Source organism: Caenorhabditis remanei, chromosome II, assembly GCF_010183535.1.
Source record: "Caenorhabditis remanei strain PX506 chromosome II, whole genome shotgun sequence".
Taxonomy (NCBI): Eukaryota; Metazoa; Nematoda; class Chromadorea; order Rhabditida; family Rhabditidae; genus Caenorhabditis; species Caenorhabditis remanei.
In genome coordinates this window covers 11,071,461-11,090,295 of record NC_071329.1, presented here as the reverse complement: position 1 = coordinate 11,090,295, position 18,835 = coordinate 11,071,461, and the positions used below count along the sequence as shown (strand labels likewise).

General features: G+C 38.8%; 9 protein-coding genes across 9 annotated transcripts; 5 read left to right on the top strand and 4 right to left on the bottom strand.

The window, feature by feature from the left end:
* Window positions 1-137: 137 nt before the first annotated feature.
* Window positions 138-2,513, top strand: GCK72_006015 (uncharacterized protein; the record flags this gene model as incomplete). Its single annotated transcript, XM_053725439.1, has 6 exons — window positions 138-185; window positions 584-818; window positions 865-1,019; window positions 1,069-1,298; window positions 1,348-1,746; window positions 1,796-2,513. The coding sequence occupies 6 exons, from the start codon at window positions 138-140 to the stop codon at window positions 2,511-2,513; spliced, it is 1,785 nt and encodes a 594-aa protein (XP_053589633.1).
* A 271-nt stretch (window positions 2,514-2,784) lies between these two features.
* GCK72_006014 (uncharacterized protein) lies at window positions 2,785-4,967 on the top strand (the record flags this gene model as incomplete). Its single annotated transcript, XM_053725438.1, has 8 exons — window positions 2,785-2,997; window positions 3,042-3,192; window positions 3,246-3,505; window positions 3,554-3,652; window positions 3,731-4,174; window positions 4,259-4,684; window positions 4,733-4,834; window positions 4,878-4,967. 8 exons carry the CDS (start codon window positions 2,785-2,787, stop codon window positions 4,965-4,967), a joined length of 1,785 nt encoding a protein of 594 aa, XP_053589632.1.
* Window positions 4,968-5,948: 981 nt separating this feature from the next.
* GCK72_006013 (uncharacterized protein) lies at window positions 5,949-6,877 on the top strand (the record flags this gene model as incomplete). The annotated part of the gene is made up of 4 exons (XM_003108875.1): window positions 5,949-5,982; window positions 6,035-6,245; window positions 6,295-6,618; window positions 6,664-6,877. The coding sequence occupies 4 exons, from the start codon at window positions 5,949-5,951 to the stop codon at window positions 6,875-6,877; spliced, it is 783 nt and encodes a 260-aa protein (XP_003108923.1).
* Window positions 6,878-7,223: 346 nt separating this feature from the next.
* GCK72_006012 (uncharacterized protein) lies at window positions 7,224-8,960 on the bottom strand (the record flags this gene model as incomplete). The annotated part of the gene is made up of 2 exons (XM_053725437.1): window positions 7,224-7,524; window positions 8,827-8,960. The coding sequence occupies 2 exons, from the start codon at window positions 8,958-8,960 to the stop codon at window positions 7,224-7,226; spliced, it is 435 nt and encodes a 144-aa protein (XP_053589631.1).
* A 384-nt stretch (window positions 8,961-9,344) lies between these two features.
* GCK72_006011 (uncharacterized protein) lies at window positions 9,345-9,784 on the top strand (the record flags this gene model as incomplete). The annotated part of the gene is made up of 3 exons (XM_053725436.1): window positions 9,345-9,429; window positions 9,473-9,597; window positions 9,653-9,784. The coding sequence occupies 3 exons, from the start codon at window positions 9,345-9,347 to the stop codon at window positions 9,782-9,784; spliced, it is 342 nt and encodes a 113-aa protein (XP_053589630.1).
* Window positions 9,785-10,114: 330 nt separating this feature from the next.
* GCK72_006010 (uncharacterized protein) lies at window positions 10,115-11,157 on the top strand (the record flags this gene model as incomplete). The annotated part of the gene is made up of 5 exons (XM_053725435.1): window positions 10,115-10,308; window positions 10,367-10,478; window positions 10,521-10,774; window positions 10,818-10,939; window positions 10,985-11,157. The coding sequence occupies 5 exons, from the start codon at window positions 10,115-10,117 to the stop codon at window positions 11,155-11,157; spliced, it is 855 nt and encodes a 284-aa protein (XP_053589629.1).
* A 431-nt stretch (window positions 11,158-11,588) lies between these two features.
* On the bottom strand, window positions 11,589-14,682 carry GCK72_006009 (uncharacterized protein; the record flags this gene model as incomplete). Its single annotated transcript, XM_053725434.1, has 10 exons — window positions 11,589-11,714; window positions 11,766-12,108; window positions 12,162-12,520; window positions 12,564-12,815; window positions 13,164-13,346; window positions 13,428-13,554; window positions 13,964-14,048; window positions 14,100-14,240; window positions 14,283-14,400; window positions 14,617-14,682. 10 exons carry the CDS (start codon window positions 14,680-14,682, stop codon window positions 11,589-11,591), a joined length of 1,800 nt encoding a protein of 599 aa, XP_053589628.1.
* A 493-nt stretch (window positions 14,683-15,175) lies between these two features.
* On the bottom strand, window positions 15,176-16,244 carry GCK72_006008 (uncharacterized protein; the record flags this gene model as incomplete). Its single annotated transcript, XM_003108793.2, has 3 exons — window positions 15,176-15,387; window positions 15,464-15,839; window positions 16,227-16,244. 3 exons carry the CDS (start codon window positions 16,242-16,244, stop codon window positions 15,176-15,178), a joined length of 606 nt encoding a protein of 201 aa, XP_003108841.2.
* A 1,013-nt stretch (window positions 16,245-17,257) lies between these two features.
* Window positions 17,258-18,598, bottom strand: GCK72_006007 (uncharacterized protein; the record flags this gene model as incomplete). Its single annotated transcript, XM_053725433.1, has 4 exons — window positions 17,258-17,617; window positions 17,662-17,810; window positions 17,861-18,394; window positions 18,439-18,598. The coding sequence occupies 4 exons, from the start codon at window positions 18,596-18,598 to the stop codon at window positions 17,258-17,260; spliced, it is 1,203 nt and encodes a 400-aa protein (XP_053589627.1).
* Window positions 18,599-18,835: the final 237 nt, after the last annotated feature.

Genomic DNA, 18,835 nt, shown 5'->3' with positions numbered 1-18,835 from the left:
TTTATCTTTCTATTCTATGCTGTAAAAAATGCTGCTGGTTTATTTCCATTCTACTTTTTTCGGAAACAACATAAATTTAGCCGTTAATTCAGGGTTTCTAGGTTAGATCAACTAAGAAAATTCTGGAGCAGTACAAAATGTCGATGAAACGATTCGGAAAAGCAGCGTATCGCATTGCAAATGAAGTGAGCATTCTGAAATGACGAGATCGATATATTTTTCTTTTCAGCTATTATGAATTCATTTTTATCTGTGCATGAGAAGTCCGCGCCGCACTCACGCGGCGGCCACGCCCACCCCGATTTTAACGTTGCGTTCAATTTTTGAACACTGCCGCAAGAAATGGGCGTGGCCGCCGCGTGAGTGCGGCGCGGACTTCTCATGCACAGATAAAAATGAATTCATAATAATTGCCCGAAGTGGAAAAGCAACCACGTTTCATCGATTCTTGCCACGAATATTTCCTGTCTCACATAATTTGGGTGTTCATGTAGTCCTGAAAAAGGCATCCCTTCCACGTCAAAATGTCCTGAAAATCGTAAGATTTTTCAAATGATCTAGTTTAATTAAAACTTTTATTCAGGCTCGTCTTGCCTCTCGACATGGCCGATTTTTCCGTCCATTCTCTGCAGTCATAATTGAAAGACATCGTCTTCATAATCGCGAAGACTGGAGACGGAAATTTGAGCCAATACGAAGAGAACCAAGATCTATTGATCTAGTAGAAAGAATCAAACAAATATTCGGAAATTCAGTACGATATAATGAAGATTTGAAGTCAAGTGAATGGCCGAATAGAATTGATTCTTACGAGTTTGGTATGTTTCGAATGCTTAAAATTCGATTCAATCACATTCTTTTCAGGAGAATTCCTTGGTCAAGGGTGCAATGCCGCTGTGTATTCCGCGAAACTGTCTAATGATGAGTTGGAGATTCCAAATTCTAAATTTGGAGTAGGATTCAATGAAGTCACTGACATTCTTGCAGAAGTTCCTCCTGTGAGCAAAGTAGTTCAAAAGGTAAATAATTATTATATCTAATTCTTATTTCATATGCTGTATTTTCCAGAAATATCCTCTCGCAATTAAATTAATGTTTAATTTTGAACATGACAAAGATGGAGATGCCCATCTGTGGAGTTCAATGGGATGTGAATTGGCTCCATATCCGAATGCTGCAAAGTTATTAAATGGTCGTATGGGAAATTTTACTCCACTTCCCGCAAAGCATCCAAATGTTGTTAGAATTCAAACGGCATTTGTTGACTCGCTGAAAGTTTTACCTGATGCTATTGAACGGTAATATTGTAATATCAGTTCTCTTGATTATTCGAATTCTCAATTCTAGTTACCCGGATGCGTTACATACAGCACGTTGGTATGAATCTATTGCTTCACAGCCGAAAACAATGTATGTTGTAATGCGAAGATATCGTCAAACTCTTCACGAATATGTATGGACTCATCATCGAAATTATTGGACTGGGAGAGTGATGATGGCTCAACTTCTGGAAGCATGCACGTTTCTCCATCAGCATAAAGTTTCTCAAAGAGACATGAAGAGCGATAATATCTTATTAGAATATGATTTTGATGATGAGATTCCTCAACTGGTGATTGCTGATTTCGGATGTGCTCTAGCGTGTGATGATTGGCAAGTCCCATACGAGAACGATGACGTTAACTTAGGTGGCAACACTAAGACAAGAGCTCCAGAAGTTTCCACAGCGAAGCCCGGCAAGAATGTGTGAGTTTTGGGTCTAGTTTTGCTTTCTATGCATATTAGTTTTTTTCAGCAAAGTAAACTTCGAAATGGCAGATACCTGGGCAGCCGGTGGTCTTTCGTACGAAATTTTGACACGTTCGAATCCATTCTACAAACATTTGGATACAGCTACGTATCAAGAATTAGAACTTCCAGCACTACCATCTCGAGTCAATTTTATCGCTCGAGATGTGATTTTCGACTTGCTCAAAAGAAATCCGACGGAGAGAGTGAAACCAAACATCGCTGCGAATGCGTTGAATCTCTCACTTTTTAGAATGGGTGAAGATGTTAAACAAATGATGGAAAAGTGTGGAATTTCTCAAATGACAACACTTCTAGCAGGAGCATCGAAAGGATTAAGTCAGAAAGTGAACAGCCATCTGGATCAGGTCATCAATTTGATTACTGCTGAAACGATTATGGCAAATTTGGCTCCACACTTAATTAGTCGAGCAGAACGGCAACTTCGAGCAACTTTTCTATCGAGAATGAATCGAGAAGATGTATGGAGAAGCTTGCAATATTTCTTCCCTCCTGGAATTCAACTTGACACTTCTGCCACCTCTTCGGATTGCTTTGAATCAGTCTCGAGTTTAATCTCGAGTTTATCAAATGGCTCAAAAGATTTTGAAACTCAAAAGAAGCCAATGAAGAATGGATATAATGCCCCTCTTCTACTGAAGAATGTGATTCGTACTGATTCAGACGGAATCAACGGCATTGTACATAGAATCCGATCGAAATAGATTCATCAATAGATTTTATAGTACTGTAATACTGCTAGATTTTATGTAATACTCTCCTATCATCATAAAAATTGTACATTCAAACCCTCACCAAGTGCCAGAATCATTGCGTTATTTTAATATTTACGGTTTTCTCTCAATTTGTGTTCAAGTGCCGTTTTTCAAAAAAAAACTTGTTTTGTTTCTCGATGTTCATTGCTTTTAGGTTTCGACCAATTTCTTAATATCTAAATCAAAACTTCGATAAGATCTAATGAAAATTTTGAGGTGTATGAGCAGCTTGTATGTTCCTTTGGTTTTACGGCTCGAAGTGAGAGACCCGTCGAAAATTCTACAATCATTTAACGACGATTCAAACGCTGGAAGTGAATCTCCATTTGCTGGAGAACGTACACGAAAAAGGCTGGCTAAAAAAGGGAACACACCTCCGAAAAAGGAGCAGAGAGTTGGTGGAAAAGGGGAAGATCCACCTATTGGAGAAATGGTATGTAGTTAAACCATTTTTATCTGGCAACAATAGTTTTTCAGTCGAGTGAACCAGCTCACAGTTACCACAAAGGTCGTCGGACGTATTCGGAAGTTGTTGTTGAGTCTCTAGATGGTGAAAAGCTTCTCGAAACAAGCTCAGTGGCTGGAACTTCAGAAAAATCGGGTGGTAGATCTGTGTCAGAAGCTCCGCGTATGTTTCTAGTTTCTGAAATCTTCTAGTTAATAAAATTCTGTCAATTACAGCTGAACATATCCCCTATTATTCTGGGAATCCTCTCACTGAAAAGACTGAAGGAATTATGCATTTTTACAAATATAACGATGAAAAACTGATAAGATCGGCTCAGTGCCGTATGCTGTGCATGTATGCAGTTCCAGCACAAGTTGAAGTTCGTGAAATAATATCATTTATGTGCATTTCACTTCCAATGATCTCAACTATCAAGGTGGTCCGTGATCCAGCTCCGAACCAGTACATGTTAATTATCAAATTCAAAGAGCATGTAAGCTGACACATTGGTTTTGCGAATTTCTTAAATTGCAATTTCCAGAATGACGCTGTAACTTTCTATGAAGAATTTAACAACTGCCCATTCAACGATCTTGAGTCACACTGTTGCACCTTATTCTTTGTGGATCGTATTGAATGTGTAAGTCATTCTTATTTTTCTGAGTGTTTTTTTTGAATAGCATATTCCATTTTTTCTTGGCTAAATCCTGGTTTTCAGACCACATCTGACAGTCTTCTATCTTCTGATGACACTTCTCTAACTGAACTTCCAACATGTGCAGTTTGTTTGGAACGCATGGATGATAGTGTTCTCGCAATACTGTGCAATCATTCGTTCCACGCTCATTGCCTTGAACAATGGGCTGACAATACTTGTCCCGTCTGTCGATATGTTCAGTCTCCAGAAGTAGTTGCGGAACAACGCTGTAGTGATTGTGGAATGAGTAACGATCTATGGATTTGTCTCATTTGTGGAAATATAGGATGTGGTAGATACGCAGAACAACATGCTCAGAGACATTGGGAATTGACATCGCATACATATAGTCTGAAAGTAGGAGGTGAACGAGTTTGGGATTATGCTGGAGATAATTACGTTCATCGTCTCATCGAAAATCAAGCTGATGGGAAATTGGTTGAGTATCAGAGGGATATGAATACGGTAAGCGCCGATCAGAAATGATTGATTTCATTTTATTTAGTCAATCGAGTTTGAGCTTATTAATAATATATTTCAAATCTTCAGAGTATTGACGAGAAGAGCAGCAAGGACGACAAATTAGAGGGGATCAAACTTGAGTACACTCTTCTTCTGACCAGTCAACTTGAAGACCAACGGAAATACTTCGAAGGTCAACGACATGATATGGAGCAGACTATGTCGAAAATGGAGAAGATGGCGTATGCTCAAGTTGAAAATCTCGAGCATCAATTGGCAGAGCGTTCCACCGAACTAAAGTCTCTTCGTGGAGTAGTTGATGAAACTGTAGCGGCAAGACAAGTTGCCGAGAAAAAAGCAGCGCAGACATACGAGAAAGTTTCAAAGTTGTCCAACGAATTGAAGGATGAGCGTGAAATAAATCAAATGTTGAGAAAAGATCAACAAGTTTGGAAAGACCAAGTTGAAAAACTGATTGGAAGCCAAACGACGGCACGAGTAGAATATGAAAAGGTTAACCCTAAAAAGTTGTTTTCTCAATATTACTTCGTTTTTTTTCAGAAAATTGACGATCTTCAATCACAAGTGAACGATCTCCTTATGCACTTTGAGACACAAAACAAATTGAAAGAGCAGTTAGATGCAGGAAAAGTCACCCAGGAGGTTTGAAATCATAATATTTCGCCGAAAACGTGAATATATTCAGGAAATCATTGAAAGCCAGGTTGGTCTCGACACATCTTCATCTTCATCGTCGAAAAAGATTCAGAGAAGAAAGAAGAATAACAAGAACTGAAACTCCCTCATTTGTATTTTTGTATATTATATTTCGTTTTTTCATGTGTTTATTCTCCTCGAAATGTTTCCCTGACTTATTTTTTTCGCGTATTTTCCCGTATCTCGCAATTTCATTCGCGGTTGAAACCTATCATTACACCGAAGGTCCGTTTACTGCCGGTTGTGTTCGAATTCGCTTCAAAATAAAGCTTTATGTGAAATGTTTCTTTCTTTTGCATTGTTATGTGTTCACTTTCTGACACTCGCTATTTCTGTTTGGTGAAGTCAAGGCAGTATGCAAATATTTCCATAGTTGTCAAGGCCCGGCCCGGGCCGGGCCGGGCCGGGCCTTGTTGGCGAAATCAGGGCCCGGCCCGGCCCGAAGGCCCGGGCATATTGGCGCGAAAGTCAAATTTTCAAATTTTTTCAAATTTTTTGAATTTTTTTTGAATTTTTTCGCGAAAAAGTCAAATTTTCGACTATCAGTCAGAATTAGAAGAAATTCTGAAAAATAGTCAAAAATGGACACATTTCCGATGAAAAATTGAAAAAATTTCGAGAAAAAAAATTGGGAAAAAAAGGGTCATTTTTTGAAGCCGGGCCTTCGGGCCGGGCCGGGCCTTGAAAATTTTCTACCGGGCCTTGACAACTATGAATATTTCCTCTCCAAATACTTTAAACGATGCTCCGGTGTTCTTCTGGCTAAACAACGCGCGCAACCGCACTTTGAAACGAGACCTGCGTTCGATACTACATTGTGTCCGTTCATTTATTATCTCGTCATCGTGACCCCGTTTCCTTCTCCATCGATTTTCACCCTCTCACCGTCTGCCTTTTTCATCTATTTCAGCACGATAATCTGTAGTTAGAGTTATCGAACCAATCATTTTGTTACTTTTCCATGCTTTCTTGATCTATTGCGCTTATCGATTGAAATTGATTTTTGGATTTAGCTAATTATTGTATGTCAGTGTGGAATCATCTTCTCTGTCGCCCTATAATGAGTTTCGTCCACAAAAAGTGCAGAAACGTTGGTAGGAATTCATTAAATAATTGAATATCTTACTAAATCGGTTGATTTCTCAGAGGTTCCATATCTTGGTAGCCAAATTCACAGAGTCAATGTTCCCGATGACTTGGTTAAGTGGAGTCGGGAATGGGTCGAATACACCCCGCCAGTGTACACAGACCAAAAAGTTCATGGACAGGCTTGGTCTGATCCAGAAATCAATGACGCACGTTTCAAACCGGCTTGGAATTCTATTGATGGAAAAATCAATAGAGTGTCCTATGTTTGGTGTGTTTGTTTCTGGGAATAATATAAGAGTTATAAAGAATATCTTCAGCCAGTATTCTTTCGACACAAAAACATTGTGCCCTCTGAATCCAGTTGGTCGTACTGGTATAGCTGGCCGAGGATTGCTTGGACGCTGGGGACCAAATCATGCTGCAGATCCAATCGTGTCCAGAATCAGTGACGATGATCATTTAGAATTCGTAGCAATTCAACGAAGAGATAATGGGGAGTGGGCTATTCCAGGAGGAATGGTAGATGCTGGCGAACATGTTTCTCAAACACTACAACGTGAATTCGCTGAAGAAGCTATGCATGGAGTTGTCGACAAAGAAAGCCTAAAAGAGCTCTGGAGTAATGGAAAAGAGTTATACAGGTTCTGAAAACGCGAATCACGTTAAACGTTCTATTGAGTTTACAGAGGATACGTTGACGATCCACGAAACACTGATAATTCTTGGATGGAAACAGTCGTTTTCAACTTTCATGATTCAGAAGGACTTTTGAAAAACGTGGCTCTTCAAGCCGGAGACGACGCTAAGGCGCTTCGTTGGATTCAAGTCGATTCAAAAGAACCACTCTACGCATCACATTCGCATTTCATTGATCTCTTAAAAGCTTCACACTCCACCTGATTTTCATGATTTCTTGATCCTCTTTTCCTTCCTTAATTTCTTTCTTCGTCCTTCCGCGTATTTTTTCGTATAATCTTTGTTGTCTAACATGTAATAATCATAAAAACTTTTAGCTATGAATCGTGGAGGGGGAGATCGTCGTGCCGCTCCGGATATCAACGGATTGACTTCACTGAAAATCGACAATTTGTCGTATCAAACAACTCCAAATGATTTACGACGAGTTTTCGACCGATATGGAGATATCGGAGATGTGCACATTCCAAGAGACAAGTACTCCCGCCAATCTAAAGGATTCGGATTCGTTCGATTTTATGAGTACGTTCAATTTATTTAAAAATCGAATTCAATCCGGAAATTTATGTTTCAGACGCCGGGATGCTGAACACGCGTTGGATCGCACCGATGGTAAACTCGTCGATGGTCGTGAGTTACGTGTGACTCTCGCTAAATACGATCGACCATCCGACGAAAGAGGAGGCCGTGGTGGCGGAAGTGGAGGACGTAGACGGTAAGTATCCAAATTACTCAAATTCTTGAAAATTCGGCGCGGGTTATTTTGATAAACTAGCTGTTCTGTCTTCTTTATAGAACAGCAGCAGCAGAATCTGAAGTTGCTGAGTTGAGCTGAGTTTTTGCTGCTGAAGCTGAAAATGCTGAGTGCGACTTGAATAGCGGAATTGCTGAAAATGCAGAGAAAAGCAGATTTTTGATGATGCTGTGCCTGCTGAATGAAACCAGCAGCGGCAGTGGAAAAGCGGAGATTCTGATTTGTAAGTGCCCAAAATTGTTGGCACCCCACGAAAATCGGGGAGAGCCTTTAAATCGAGGAACGAAAATCGGGGAAAGTCCGCACGGTCGAACGCAAAGTGCGGCGCACTTTTTTCAATATTTTTTTTTCTCAGCGATATTTTGGCTAAGTTTGTGCGATTTGTATATTCTATCGGTATGAAAATCTCATTCTAATCATGAATTTTATTGATTTTGTAAAAATAATGTTTATTTAGAAGATAATAAAAATAAAAACTTCCATAGCAACGGATTTTATCGAAGAGAATCGAAATCTCAAAGATGTGGAATTGGTTTGTATTTCAAATATAGGTTCGGTGAAAGCAATCGTAATGCTGAAGATGAAAAAGAAATGAAGAATAAGCTGCCGACAAAGAAAAATTATATTCAGAATCGAAAACGATTTTTCAAGCGAAAGAAAAAAGATAAACCACACTTGACGAAGATCCATCGTAGTATTTCTGTAATAAGTTAATGTTGTAAGCAAATTCTTAGAGTTTAAATTTTTTTATTTCAATTCCGAAGACGTCCGACAGATCTTGAGTGGTTTTAGCACGAAGAGAAACAGTGGAAGAAAGCTGGAAGTCAAATCTGAAAACATATCAAAATTGAGCTCCTTTACATGGTTACCAGGCAAAATAACAAAAAATAAACATTATTTTTACAAAATCAATAAAATTCATGATTAGAATGAGATTTTCATACCGATAGAATATACAAATCGCACAAACTTAGCCAAAATATCGCTGAGAAAAAAAAATATTGAAAAAAGTGCGCCGCACTTTGCGTTCGACCGTGCGGACTTTCCCCGATTTTCGTTCCTCGATTTAAAGGCTCTCCCCGATTTTCGTGGGGTGCCAAATTGTTATGGCATTTTCTGCAGTCTGTCGCTGAAATCCTCTTAGCCAAGTCTCATCTTTTCACGACATACTGTATTGATAGACGTTGTCATTGTGCTTAGGTTTTATTTAAAGTTACTCTTTTTCAACGACCAGCTTAGACATCCTTGTATCTTCATGAATGTTCAATTTACAGGTCACGATCTCCTAGAAGACGCTCAAGATCACCAAGATATTCTCGTTCACGATCGGTTAGTGTTTTATCTATCAGAATTCTTTGAAAACTATTATTTTGCAGCCACGCCGATCTCGCAGTCGTACTCGTTCTCCGCCATCTCGTGATCGTCGTGATTCACCTGATCGTCGTGATCGTTCTGCTTCACGTTCTCGTTCTCCACCTGCTCGTGAGGACGCATCACCTCCAATTGGACGTCGTTCGAAAAGTCGCTCTGCATCACGTTCACCAAGTCGCAGTCGTTCCCGCTCTAACTCTCGCTAAAATCCAGAAGTTTTTCAAAAATACCTGGTCTTCTGTTTCGCAAAAGTGACATCATTTTAAATTCAATTTCACAATCACTCACTACTCTTGAGAATTCTCCTTTTTCAATGTTTCATCTACGTACTTCTGAATTGCCTTTGTTTCCTTTCCTGAATTCTAACTTAATTTGTTTTTATTCCATCTAAATCCAATGTTTTCTTGCGAGAATAAAGAGTATCAACGTTAAACGATTTCAACTCAACCGAACTACCGGTTTCCTGTGGAAGCAGCGAAGCGACAGGAAAAACTGACTTTTCACTCCTTTTCGACTAGATTGAGCTGTTTTCATAATTCTCTATAAATGAGTTCCAACATTGGTAATGTAACTTATCCGGATACAGTTCCAGGACAAGGAAATTTAGTTTTCGAAGCAAGCTTTGAATCTGGTTGGATTCTCCTTCAATTGAGATCTTCACTCATTGATTTCAGGGAATTTGGGACGAGTTGATAAAGTATCTTGTTCTGAATATGATTTGTTCATTCGTCCCGATACACTGAATAATAAATATCGTGTTTGGTTCTATTTTGAGTGTAAAAATGCAACAGAAAATCAAGTGAGTCTAACATATTCCTCAGAATTACAATCATATCAATTTATGGTTTCTGCAGAGAATTATCTTCAATATTGTCAATTTTTCCAAGCAAAGAACACTTTTCGAAATGGGAATTGCAGCTCCAGTTGTTAAATCAAATGCCCAAAACAGCTGGTATTGTGTTCTTCGGAAAGATGAAAAATTATAATCTTCAGGGCCAGAATCCCGTCTCGTCACATTTATTACTACCGTAGTTCTCAACATAATGATCGTTGGATTCTTTCGTTTGCATTCATATTCGAATCATCAGATCCAGTTCAATTTGCTTACTGTATACCGTATACTTACGGCCAAATGCAAGCGTGGCTGAATCAGTTGGAAGCTAGAAAATATATATTTTTCCATCGGGACCTCCTGGCTCATACTGTGGTAAATCGAAAAGATAACAAATTTCAAAAACGAAATAATTGAGCAAAAACGTCGAATCGATTTGATAACAATTGATGGATCTCCAGAAACATTTCAAGGATCGAAGAAAATGATATTTCTGACAGCTCGAGTTCATCCAGGAGAGTCTCCGAGTAGTCATGTAATGCATGGAATCATTGAATTTCTTGTTTCGAATGATGATCGAGCACAGAAACTTCGGAAAGTTTATTGTTTTAAAATCATTCCAATGCTCAATCCAGATGGCGTTTATCTCGGAAATTATAGGCGAGTTCAAACTGTATTGTATTACATGATTGTTGAATCTTTCGTTGAAATTTCCAAGAAATTTAAAGTATTTCAGATGCTCTTTGATGGGTTACGACCTGAATAGAATGTGGAGAAATCCATCAGAATGGGCGCATCCGTCGATTTATGCTGTGAAAAATCTACTGACTCAATATGATAATAATCCAGTGAGTACTGTACTCACTTCTTGAATCTTTATCATTTTTAAGCAAGCACAAACTGTTATCTACGTGGATCTGCATGCTCATTCTCAGAAACCAAATTGCTTTTTGTACGGAAATGTTTCTATGACAGCAGTAGGTTTTTATTTCGAAAACAAAAAATTTGAATGGTTTCCGGTGGAAGAAAAGTCAACATCTCGTCAATTGTGGTTTCCCCATTTACTCTCAGAACTCTCTGAAGATTATTCGCTTGAATTCACTCAATTTAATACGGATATCGAGAAAGCAGGCACTGGAAGAAGGTATTCAAGTTAAAAACCAGATAAATATATTCAAAAATTCCAGAACAATGGGTGAATTACTATCATGTCTCTGTTATACTCTAGAAGTTTCATTCTTTTCGTATCGCCACGTCGATTCGTCTGGAAACGGAATTCAACACACTACTCCATATTTACAGTACAAATGTAGGCTATCAAAAAATATACGAGAGTTCTTTATCAGATTTTCAGATGAAGCTCTTGGAGAAGCATTTTGTAGAGCACTTCTCAATTTTTATGAAGCAGATTGTGGACTTCGAGAAGTGATACTTGAACGTCCATTCAAATCATTTCTACCCGCACGAGCACAGAAAAGTTTAAAAAAGCAAGCAAGAAAAGTTATACAAACAGTTATGATGAAATGAATTACCTTGGAGTTTTTGTATTTCTATTCTTTCGGATGCCTTTTTATTCATTCTTCTCGTAATGAAGCTTTTAAGATTCAAGACTATTCACAAAATTTACCGCAATTTTACAAAATTAAAATGGGTTGACAAGAGAGTTAACAAGATGATTGAAGGGAAAGCAAACTTCACAATGGTAACGTGACAATATATTCAGCGATCACGTATCCCTGGTTTCCAGTATTAAAAATCGAAAATCACAACCTTTGGATCGGATGATACCACATGAAAATTAATTGGGGAGAATGCGAGCAGAAGTGTAGCAGAGTTGGGGAAAAATAAATTAGGAACTGACGAGATTATGCCACGAGTTAGTGTCATAGCATCGCATGAATATGAAACGAGGAGAATGGGATTCAAAACCAAAAAAATTATAAAAGGTAAGAATTCGTCTAAACGGAGTCCTCTCGACTCATTTGCAGTGGATTCACGTATTCAAATCCGTCGAATTCGGACTGATCGATTCGAGCAATGACGGCTGAATTATCAGGAGAGAGCTGTGGGGGTTCGTCAGTGAACTGAAAGTATACACTGTTGAAATTGACAGCAATCAAACCAATTTAGTATACCTGATGATCAAAATGTGTCAAATCACGATCACTTTCAACAGCTGGATGATATGGAGGAGCAACAGCCTTCTGCTCCAATGCTTCCCAATCGATGAATCCACGGAAGAATTGATGCTCCTTCATATCACGAAGTCCCTCATTAATATCCAGTTTGCATCCAAGTCGTTCCGTAGGATCTTTGTTGAGGAATCCTTTCAGAATACTAGAAGCACGAACAGAAAGTGAACGAGGAATACGAATCTGTCGTTCCAGAATTATTTGGAATAAGTAATCCTCAGTGTTTTCTTCAGCGTTTTGCATTCCAACAATGTCAAATGGTGACCGACCCGCCATCATTTCAAACCTGCAACAATTAAATTTCATAAAACTGAAACCTAAAACATTCAGTCAACTCACATTAGAACACCCAATGCCCACCAATCGACACTGAATCCATATTCGTCTCCTCGCAATATTTCTGGAGCAATATAATTGGGTGTTCCGCAGAATGTGGATGTCAAATCTCCAGCGTTGATGTTTTCTTTACACATTCCATAATCGGTTAGTTTAATGTGTCCTTCTGCATCAATAAGAACATTATCTAGTTTGAGATCACGATAAATGATTCCTCGAGAGTGAAGGAAATGCAGAGCGAGTATAATCTCTCCAGAATAGAATCTAGCATGTTCCTCCGGAAGTTTTCTTTGTTGTTGCATGTGGAACATCAGATCACCACCAGGAACGAATTCGATCACGAAGAACAGACGAGATTCAGTCTGAAACGATTATTGATCTAGTTGTCTTCAATTTTCAACTTACCTGGAAACACGAGTGTAGTCCGACAAGGAATGGATAGTTAGAAGCTGCTTCGAATACAGACTTCTCAGTTTGAACCCAATCAATATCTTCGTCTTCATTGAACATTTCCTTTTTGATAATTTTGATGGCGTAAATTTGACGAGTAGCGATATGCTCTGCTTGAACGACTTTCGCGTAAGATCCACGGCCAATTACAGTCAATAAACGGAAATCGTTGAGAGAAACCGCCCATTTCGAAGTACCATTGCCATTCTGAAATTATTAGTTTTTATTTTTCCAAATTATGTTCAAAAAGTATACTTTTTTATCCTTCTTTCTCTCAGAAAATGGAAAGCACTGACAAAAAAGGGTCATTGAGGAAGAATCAGGAGGATGTTAATAAGAAGAGTATATAGAAATTGAAATGAAGGATTGTGCCTCTGTTTTGTAGAAGAATGTATTATGCAACTACAAAAAATAGATTCTGAGAACCCATTTTAGATACAAATACTATTGTTCTGCGTGAAGCAAATATCCAGCAGAATGACCAAGATATACATATTAACAGAATTTTAGATTGATAAACTTTACTTCTCATCGAGCATACGGAAAAAAGCTTACCGTTGATCTACTCAAATCATGATTAGTCGATCCTGGTGATTCAATTTCGTGTTCGTGGAATGCTCCATTGTCAATTCCACCACTTGATCGTGTGGTGGACGAACTCGTGTCTAATCTGGTGCCTCTTAATGATCCAATTCCACTACCTGGAGCCATTGGTAGAATATTTGGTCCTTGTGGAGTCTGCAAAATAGAAACACTAACTTAATCAATGGCAATTCGTCGTTTTCTGAACGAACTGAAGTTCTGTATGAAAATGATTACCTGACCGCAATGAGTTCGCACATGACGATGACACTTTTTGTGGACGCACAACCGGCAGTCCACACAACGGAACCCTTGACGCCCAATACCCCAAATATAGTCGTGGCAGATGAAGCATTGAATCCGTCTGAAAATGTAAAAATAGATTGAAATCGTATTGTCATTTTAACTCGTAACAGTAAAACTACAACATTGGTATTATCCATAGTTGTCAAGGCCCGGCCCGGGCTTAAGGCCCGGGCAAATTGGCGCGAAAGTCAAATTTTCAAATTTTTTCAAATTTTTTGAATTTTTTAAAATTTTTTCGCGAAAAAGTCAAATTTTCGACTATCAGTAAGAATTAGAAGAAATTCTGAAAAATAGTCAAAAATGGTCACATTTCCGATGAAAAATTGAAAAAATTTCGAAAAAAAAATTGGGAAAAAAAGGGTCATTTTTTGAAGCCGGGCCTTCGGGCCGGGCCGGGCCTTGAAAATTTTCTACCGGCCCGGCCCGGGCCTTGACAACTATGGTATTATCACGGTTTGATACTGTACCTATTCAGTCGTTTTGCTTGGAACCTATGTCCATTGTAAAGATAGATCTTCTTCCATCTACGAGCACCACGACGATACACCGTTTCTGAAAAAAATGTGGAAATGAACATAACTAACTTCACCAACGAAAACTCACTATCCTCTCCTTGGCACGGAAGACCAGGCAGCTCCGGTTTTCCAACGAAAACATGAATGTTTAATTCTGCTTCTTGACTTGAATTCAGACATCGCACAGCTTCGTCGAGCTCTATTTGTGAATCGATGGAAATTGGATCACCTGAAGTTTTATCTGTGAAAAATATATTTCAAACACCTGTACCATCTTCATCAATCCACTTGACCGTGATATCTTGTTTAGCATGTTGCTTACAGGCATCGCGAAGAAGTGCATAGAAGTCATCTAGAATGAGTGGTGGACGAGCATAAAGAACAACGACCTGCAAATAGACTAAATATATTCAGTATAGAAATGTATTTTCTGTGTTCCTATCTGATCGTGGTGATTACGAAATCTTGAAATAATCACACTTTTAGCTATAATTTTCGATATTTATTGGTTCGTTAGTATCTAGCCGGATCTTGACGACTAGAAATAATCCATCTCGGCGCATAAATTATTTGGATTGATTTTTCTCAAAGAGAGAACTTCTCACCTGTCCCTGAAACCTTGTTTTCAGCTTAATGTCACCATCCTCTTCTAGTGATGTAGGTGAGGACATTCTGAAAACGGAAATAATTTGGGAAACGTCGATATGGAAAAAAGAAAGAAAATGAGGAAACCGATGCATCATCAAAAGAGTAGGCGCCAGCTACAAATGGAAAGTGATTCATGAATAAACATGTATTTATATGCACCGTTAAAGTTATATGCATTGTCGCTCTAGCGGACAGCCGTTTTGTCCAAGTGTACAGGTCAGAGCGGACGTTTTGAAGAGACACACAGAGGTGAATAATCACAGGTGACCCCCACAAACACTGTACACGGCGATGCGCGCGCACCGACGAACACAGGCGGTCTCGGAAAACAAGGAAAGTACCAAAGAAAGATACTTTTAGGTTTCTGAAACAAATCGTACTTCCGATTACCGAATTTATTTGTTGAGTAATGGATAGATCAAAAGCAATATGGGAAATGAGTATGGATAAAAAATTATCAGATAAATACTACGGGAAGGTAATAGGACATACAATCGTTCCGAGTGCAAGTATAATTTAATGTTTCTTGAAATACTCTTGGCTTTCCTTGACTCCTGGCTTGATGGTATCAGATCCTGGAGTCCATCCGGCTGGGCATACCTCTCCGTGCTTCTCGACGAATTGGAAGGCTTGGACGAGACGAAGGGTCTCATCAACGGAGCGTCCAACTGGAAGATCATTGATGGTAATCTGACGGAGATTTTGCTGTGGATCGATGATGAAGAGACCTGAAAATTAAATTTAAAATCAAACGAACATGCGAAGAAATTATTTCGCCTGTTGATTTCCTACCAACAAACTCACCGCGGAAAGCGATTCCATCTTCCTCCTTGAGAACTCCGTAATCGCGGGAGATTTGATGGTTGGTGTCAGCAAGAACTGGGATGTTCATCTCGCCGAGTCCTCCATGCTTGCGTGGCTGGTTGATCCATGCCAAGTGAGAGAAGACCGAGTCGGTCGAAGCAGCGAGAACAACAGTGTTGATGGCGTTGAACTCAGCAGCACGGTCCGAAAAAGCGATAATCTCAGTTGGGCACACGAAAGTGAAGTCGAGTGGGTAGAAGAAAAGAACAACATATTTTCCCTTGTAGTCAGAGAGCGCGACATCCACAAACTCTCCGTCAACGACGGCTTGAGTCTTGAATTGTGGGGCTGGCTTGCCAATGAATGCCTTCGACATCTGAAAGATAAAAATAACACATTGCACGGAACTTGAAACAATCACATTCACAATAATGGCAAGAATAACAAAACAACATCAAGTTTTAATAGAAGAAAATGGGAAATTGAAACTGAAGACAGCGTCATTGTTTGCAATGCGAAACGAATGAGAATAAGGTGACGGGCGGTGCTTATCTAACGAAAATTAAATACATTCGCGAGGTTGAGAGTGGGAAAAGAAAATGATTGGGAAACCAAATGAGAACTAATAATAAATCTTCGGAGTGGGAAACAGAACTGTAATTACCGATGTTGGGTTAGCACGAAAGAGAAATATTAGAAAAAAGGATTAGAATAATTTGTGTTTGGGAACATCGAATTAGACATTTAATCATTATTATTATACCTTAGGAGCAAGAGACATGATTTCAAGCTGTAATTATTTTCAAATAGTTAAAGTTTCCTCTCTGCTTATATAAAGTTCGAAAAGGGCATTTTTATAGCACCGCAACAAATATTTTCATCATCATGTGACGCGATTTTTGCTGACAATTGCGCGCAACTGACTACAATGTGAAGACGGAGCGTTTCAACGATGTTTCAAGGTCAACATTTCAAGAACTGCATTACCTGTCTGTACATTGTTCGATTGCCAAATTTGGATATCTCCCACTTACTGATTACGTTCAGTTTAGAAATATGAAAGTCTCGAACTATCTTTTATCTCTCGCTCTAAGGTTGTCTCGTTTTTCGTTGCTATGGCTTCACAAACACCTACCGAAAGAGTTTATGAAAAACGGAAACTCCGACAAAATTGAAAAATTCTGCAGAGAACATTTACGGGCGGCGCTAGACCCCGATCGATGAATGAGAAAGGGGTTGAGCGAGAGAAGAGAAAAAAACGAAGCGCGTTGAAGTAAACAAGTGACAAATGCAAACCGGCCGAAAACGCAAAATGGAACTGACCTGCGGTTGTTTTCGAGAGAATCCTAAAAATGGAATAATTTTGACAGAAAATTCAAGCGCTTGTGCGAGAAGAATAGATCAGAAAAGTACTTTCAATTCAGAAATTGAAAAACGAGAGGTCTGGACGAGTCGAAACACGACACTTTCTTGTTTATTCGAGCACTTTAAAAACCAAAACTTTCACGAAACTGCGCAAAAAATTTTGGTCCGTAGTTTATCGGCGGCGTGCATCTCACAATTGTTGAGCTACCGTAACCCATTATTAAAAAACTGGCGAACTGTAGAAAAAAGCAATGAAGAAATAAGATTTCTCAGAATCGCGAATTCCAGAAACCTAGTTTCTCCTTTCCGAGTTCTGGAAGAACGGGAATACATGGCTTTTATTAGTCAAAAACGTTCATTCAAATTTAAAGCATATAATTTAACTGAGAAAAATGTATCACAATGAACCCGAAAGTAAAATAAATTTGATTAAAGTACAGATTGAACTATTTCGTCCAACTTCCGAGAGAATGCTTCAAAAGCAAACATTTGTTGAACCCATTTCGGACCTTCTTCACTCAATCTCTGATATTTAGCCTCGTCTTGCAGAAGTTCAATCATTTTCCCAGCAAATGATTCAGCAGTTTGAGTAACCAAAAATCCTGTTTCATTGTCTCGTACTGTTTCACGTGGGCCACCAGTGTTGACAGCAATTACTGGAGTTCCTAAGTACATTGCTTCAACCGGTACAATCCCAAAATGTTCCCGATCAGGAGTGTAGAGAACAGCTCGACTTTTTCGGATGATGTTTATTTTCTGTTCATCAGTTGGGGAGCGGAGGAATGTGACCTAAAGTGAAATAATAATTTCTGACCTCAATAAACAAAATCTACCTGATTATCTGGTAGTTCAAGGTTGACTTGATGGTTTTTGAGCTCTTCATAATGTTGGATGTTCTCCGGATTCTTCTTATCATATCCACCAGCAATCACAAGATGACATTTAGCGAATTGATCAGATGCGAGATTCGATTTCAGTTGAGCTGAATGAAGAAAAAATTGAAGACTGAAAAGTAAAGAAAATGGGTCATACCAAAAGCGTCCAATGCCAAAATCACATTTTTCTTCCGCTCAAACCGATTAAAAGAAGTGAAAATGTATTTCTCGTTTATTTTTATAGCCTTTCCAAGATCATCAGAACTTTGAACGGAGTCGAAGAATGCAGTATTCAGCGATGGATACAATACTGTCAGTTCTCTGGATTGCAAAGATTTGAACGTTTCAACTACCACTCCTTTCGTAAATTTGCTGTTGACACAAATAACATCAGCTAGTCCAGTCGTGTATTCTTCGATCCAATCAATGATCACTCGGTAGAATGACTTCAAGTGACTTTCTCTTTTAGTCAGAAGTCTATCAGGATAATGACAGTAGAAAATAAGTTTAGCATTTGAAAGATATCGTAGAACGAATTGACCAGCAGATACAGAATCCGAAAGAATAACATCTGCATCACCATTGAAAAAAACTATGTAAAATGCAGCAATAATCATCTTCAAATATGCCAGAAACGCATGGCATTTTCCGAAGAGAGAACGAGGAATCCACTGTACAACAGTGCAGATATCTGAAACTGTTCAGTTAAGTTTCAATCTCTGATTTAATTCAAACCTAAATTCAAAGTTTCTTGGAAACAATGTTCTTTGTTGTATTGATTGGTAACAACTCTAACTGAGTGACCTCTTTCTTGCAATCCGATTGCAGCATCAACAATTAATCTTTCAGCGCCACCAATTCCTAGATCGGGATGGAGAATGGTCACTCGTACCATCCTATATATAAACTGTGATTTTTTGTTGTTGAAAAACCACACATAAAAATAATAGAGAGACCTAACACTTCACCGGAAGGTAAGCAATGATTTTTGAAGGAAAAATGATTCATTTATGTCATATCTGAATACTCGGGGGAGGCACAACCTATCATAAAAAGGAAGCTATGGCAAATCGACGAAGTGAACAACAATACGGGATACTAACGGAAAATTAGGTCTAAAAAACAAAGAATA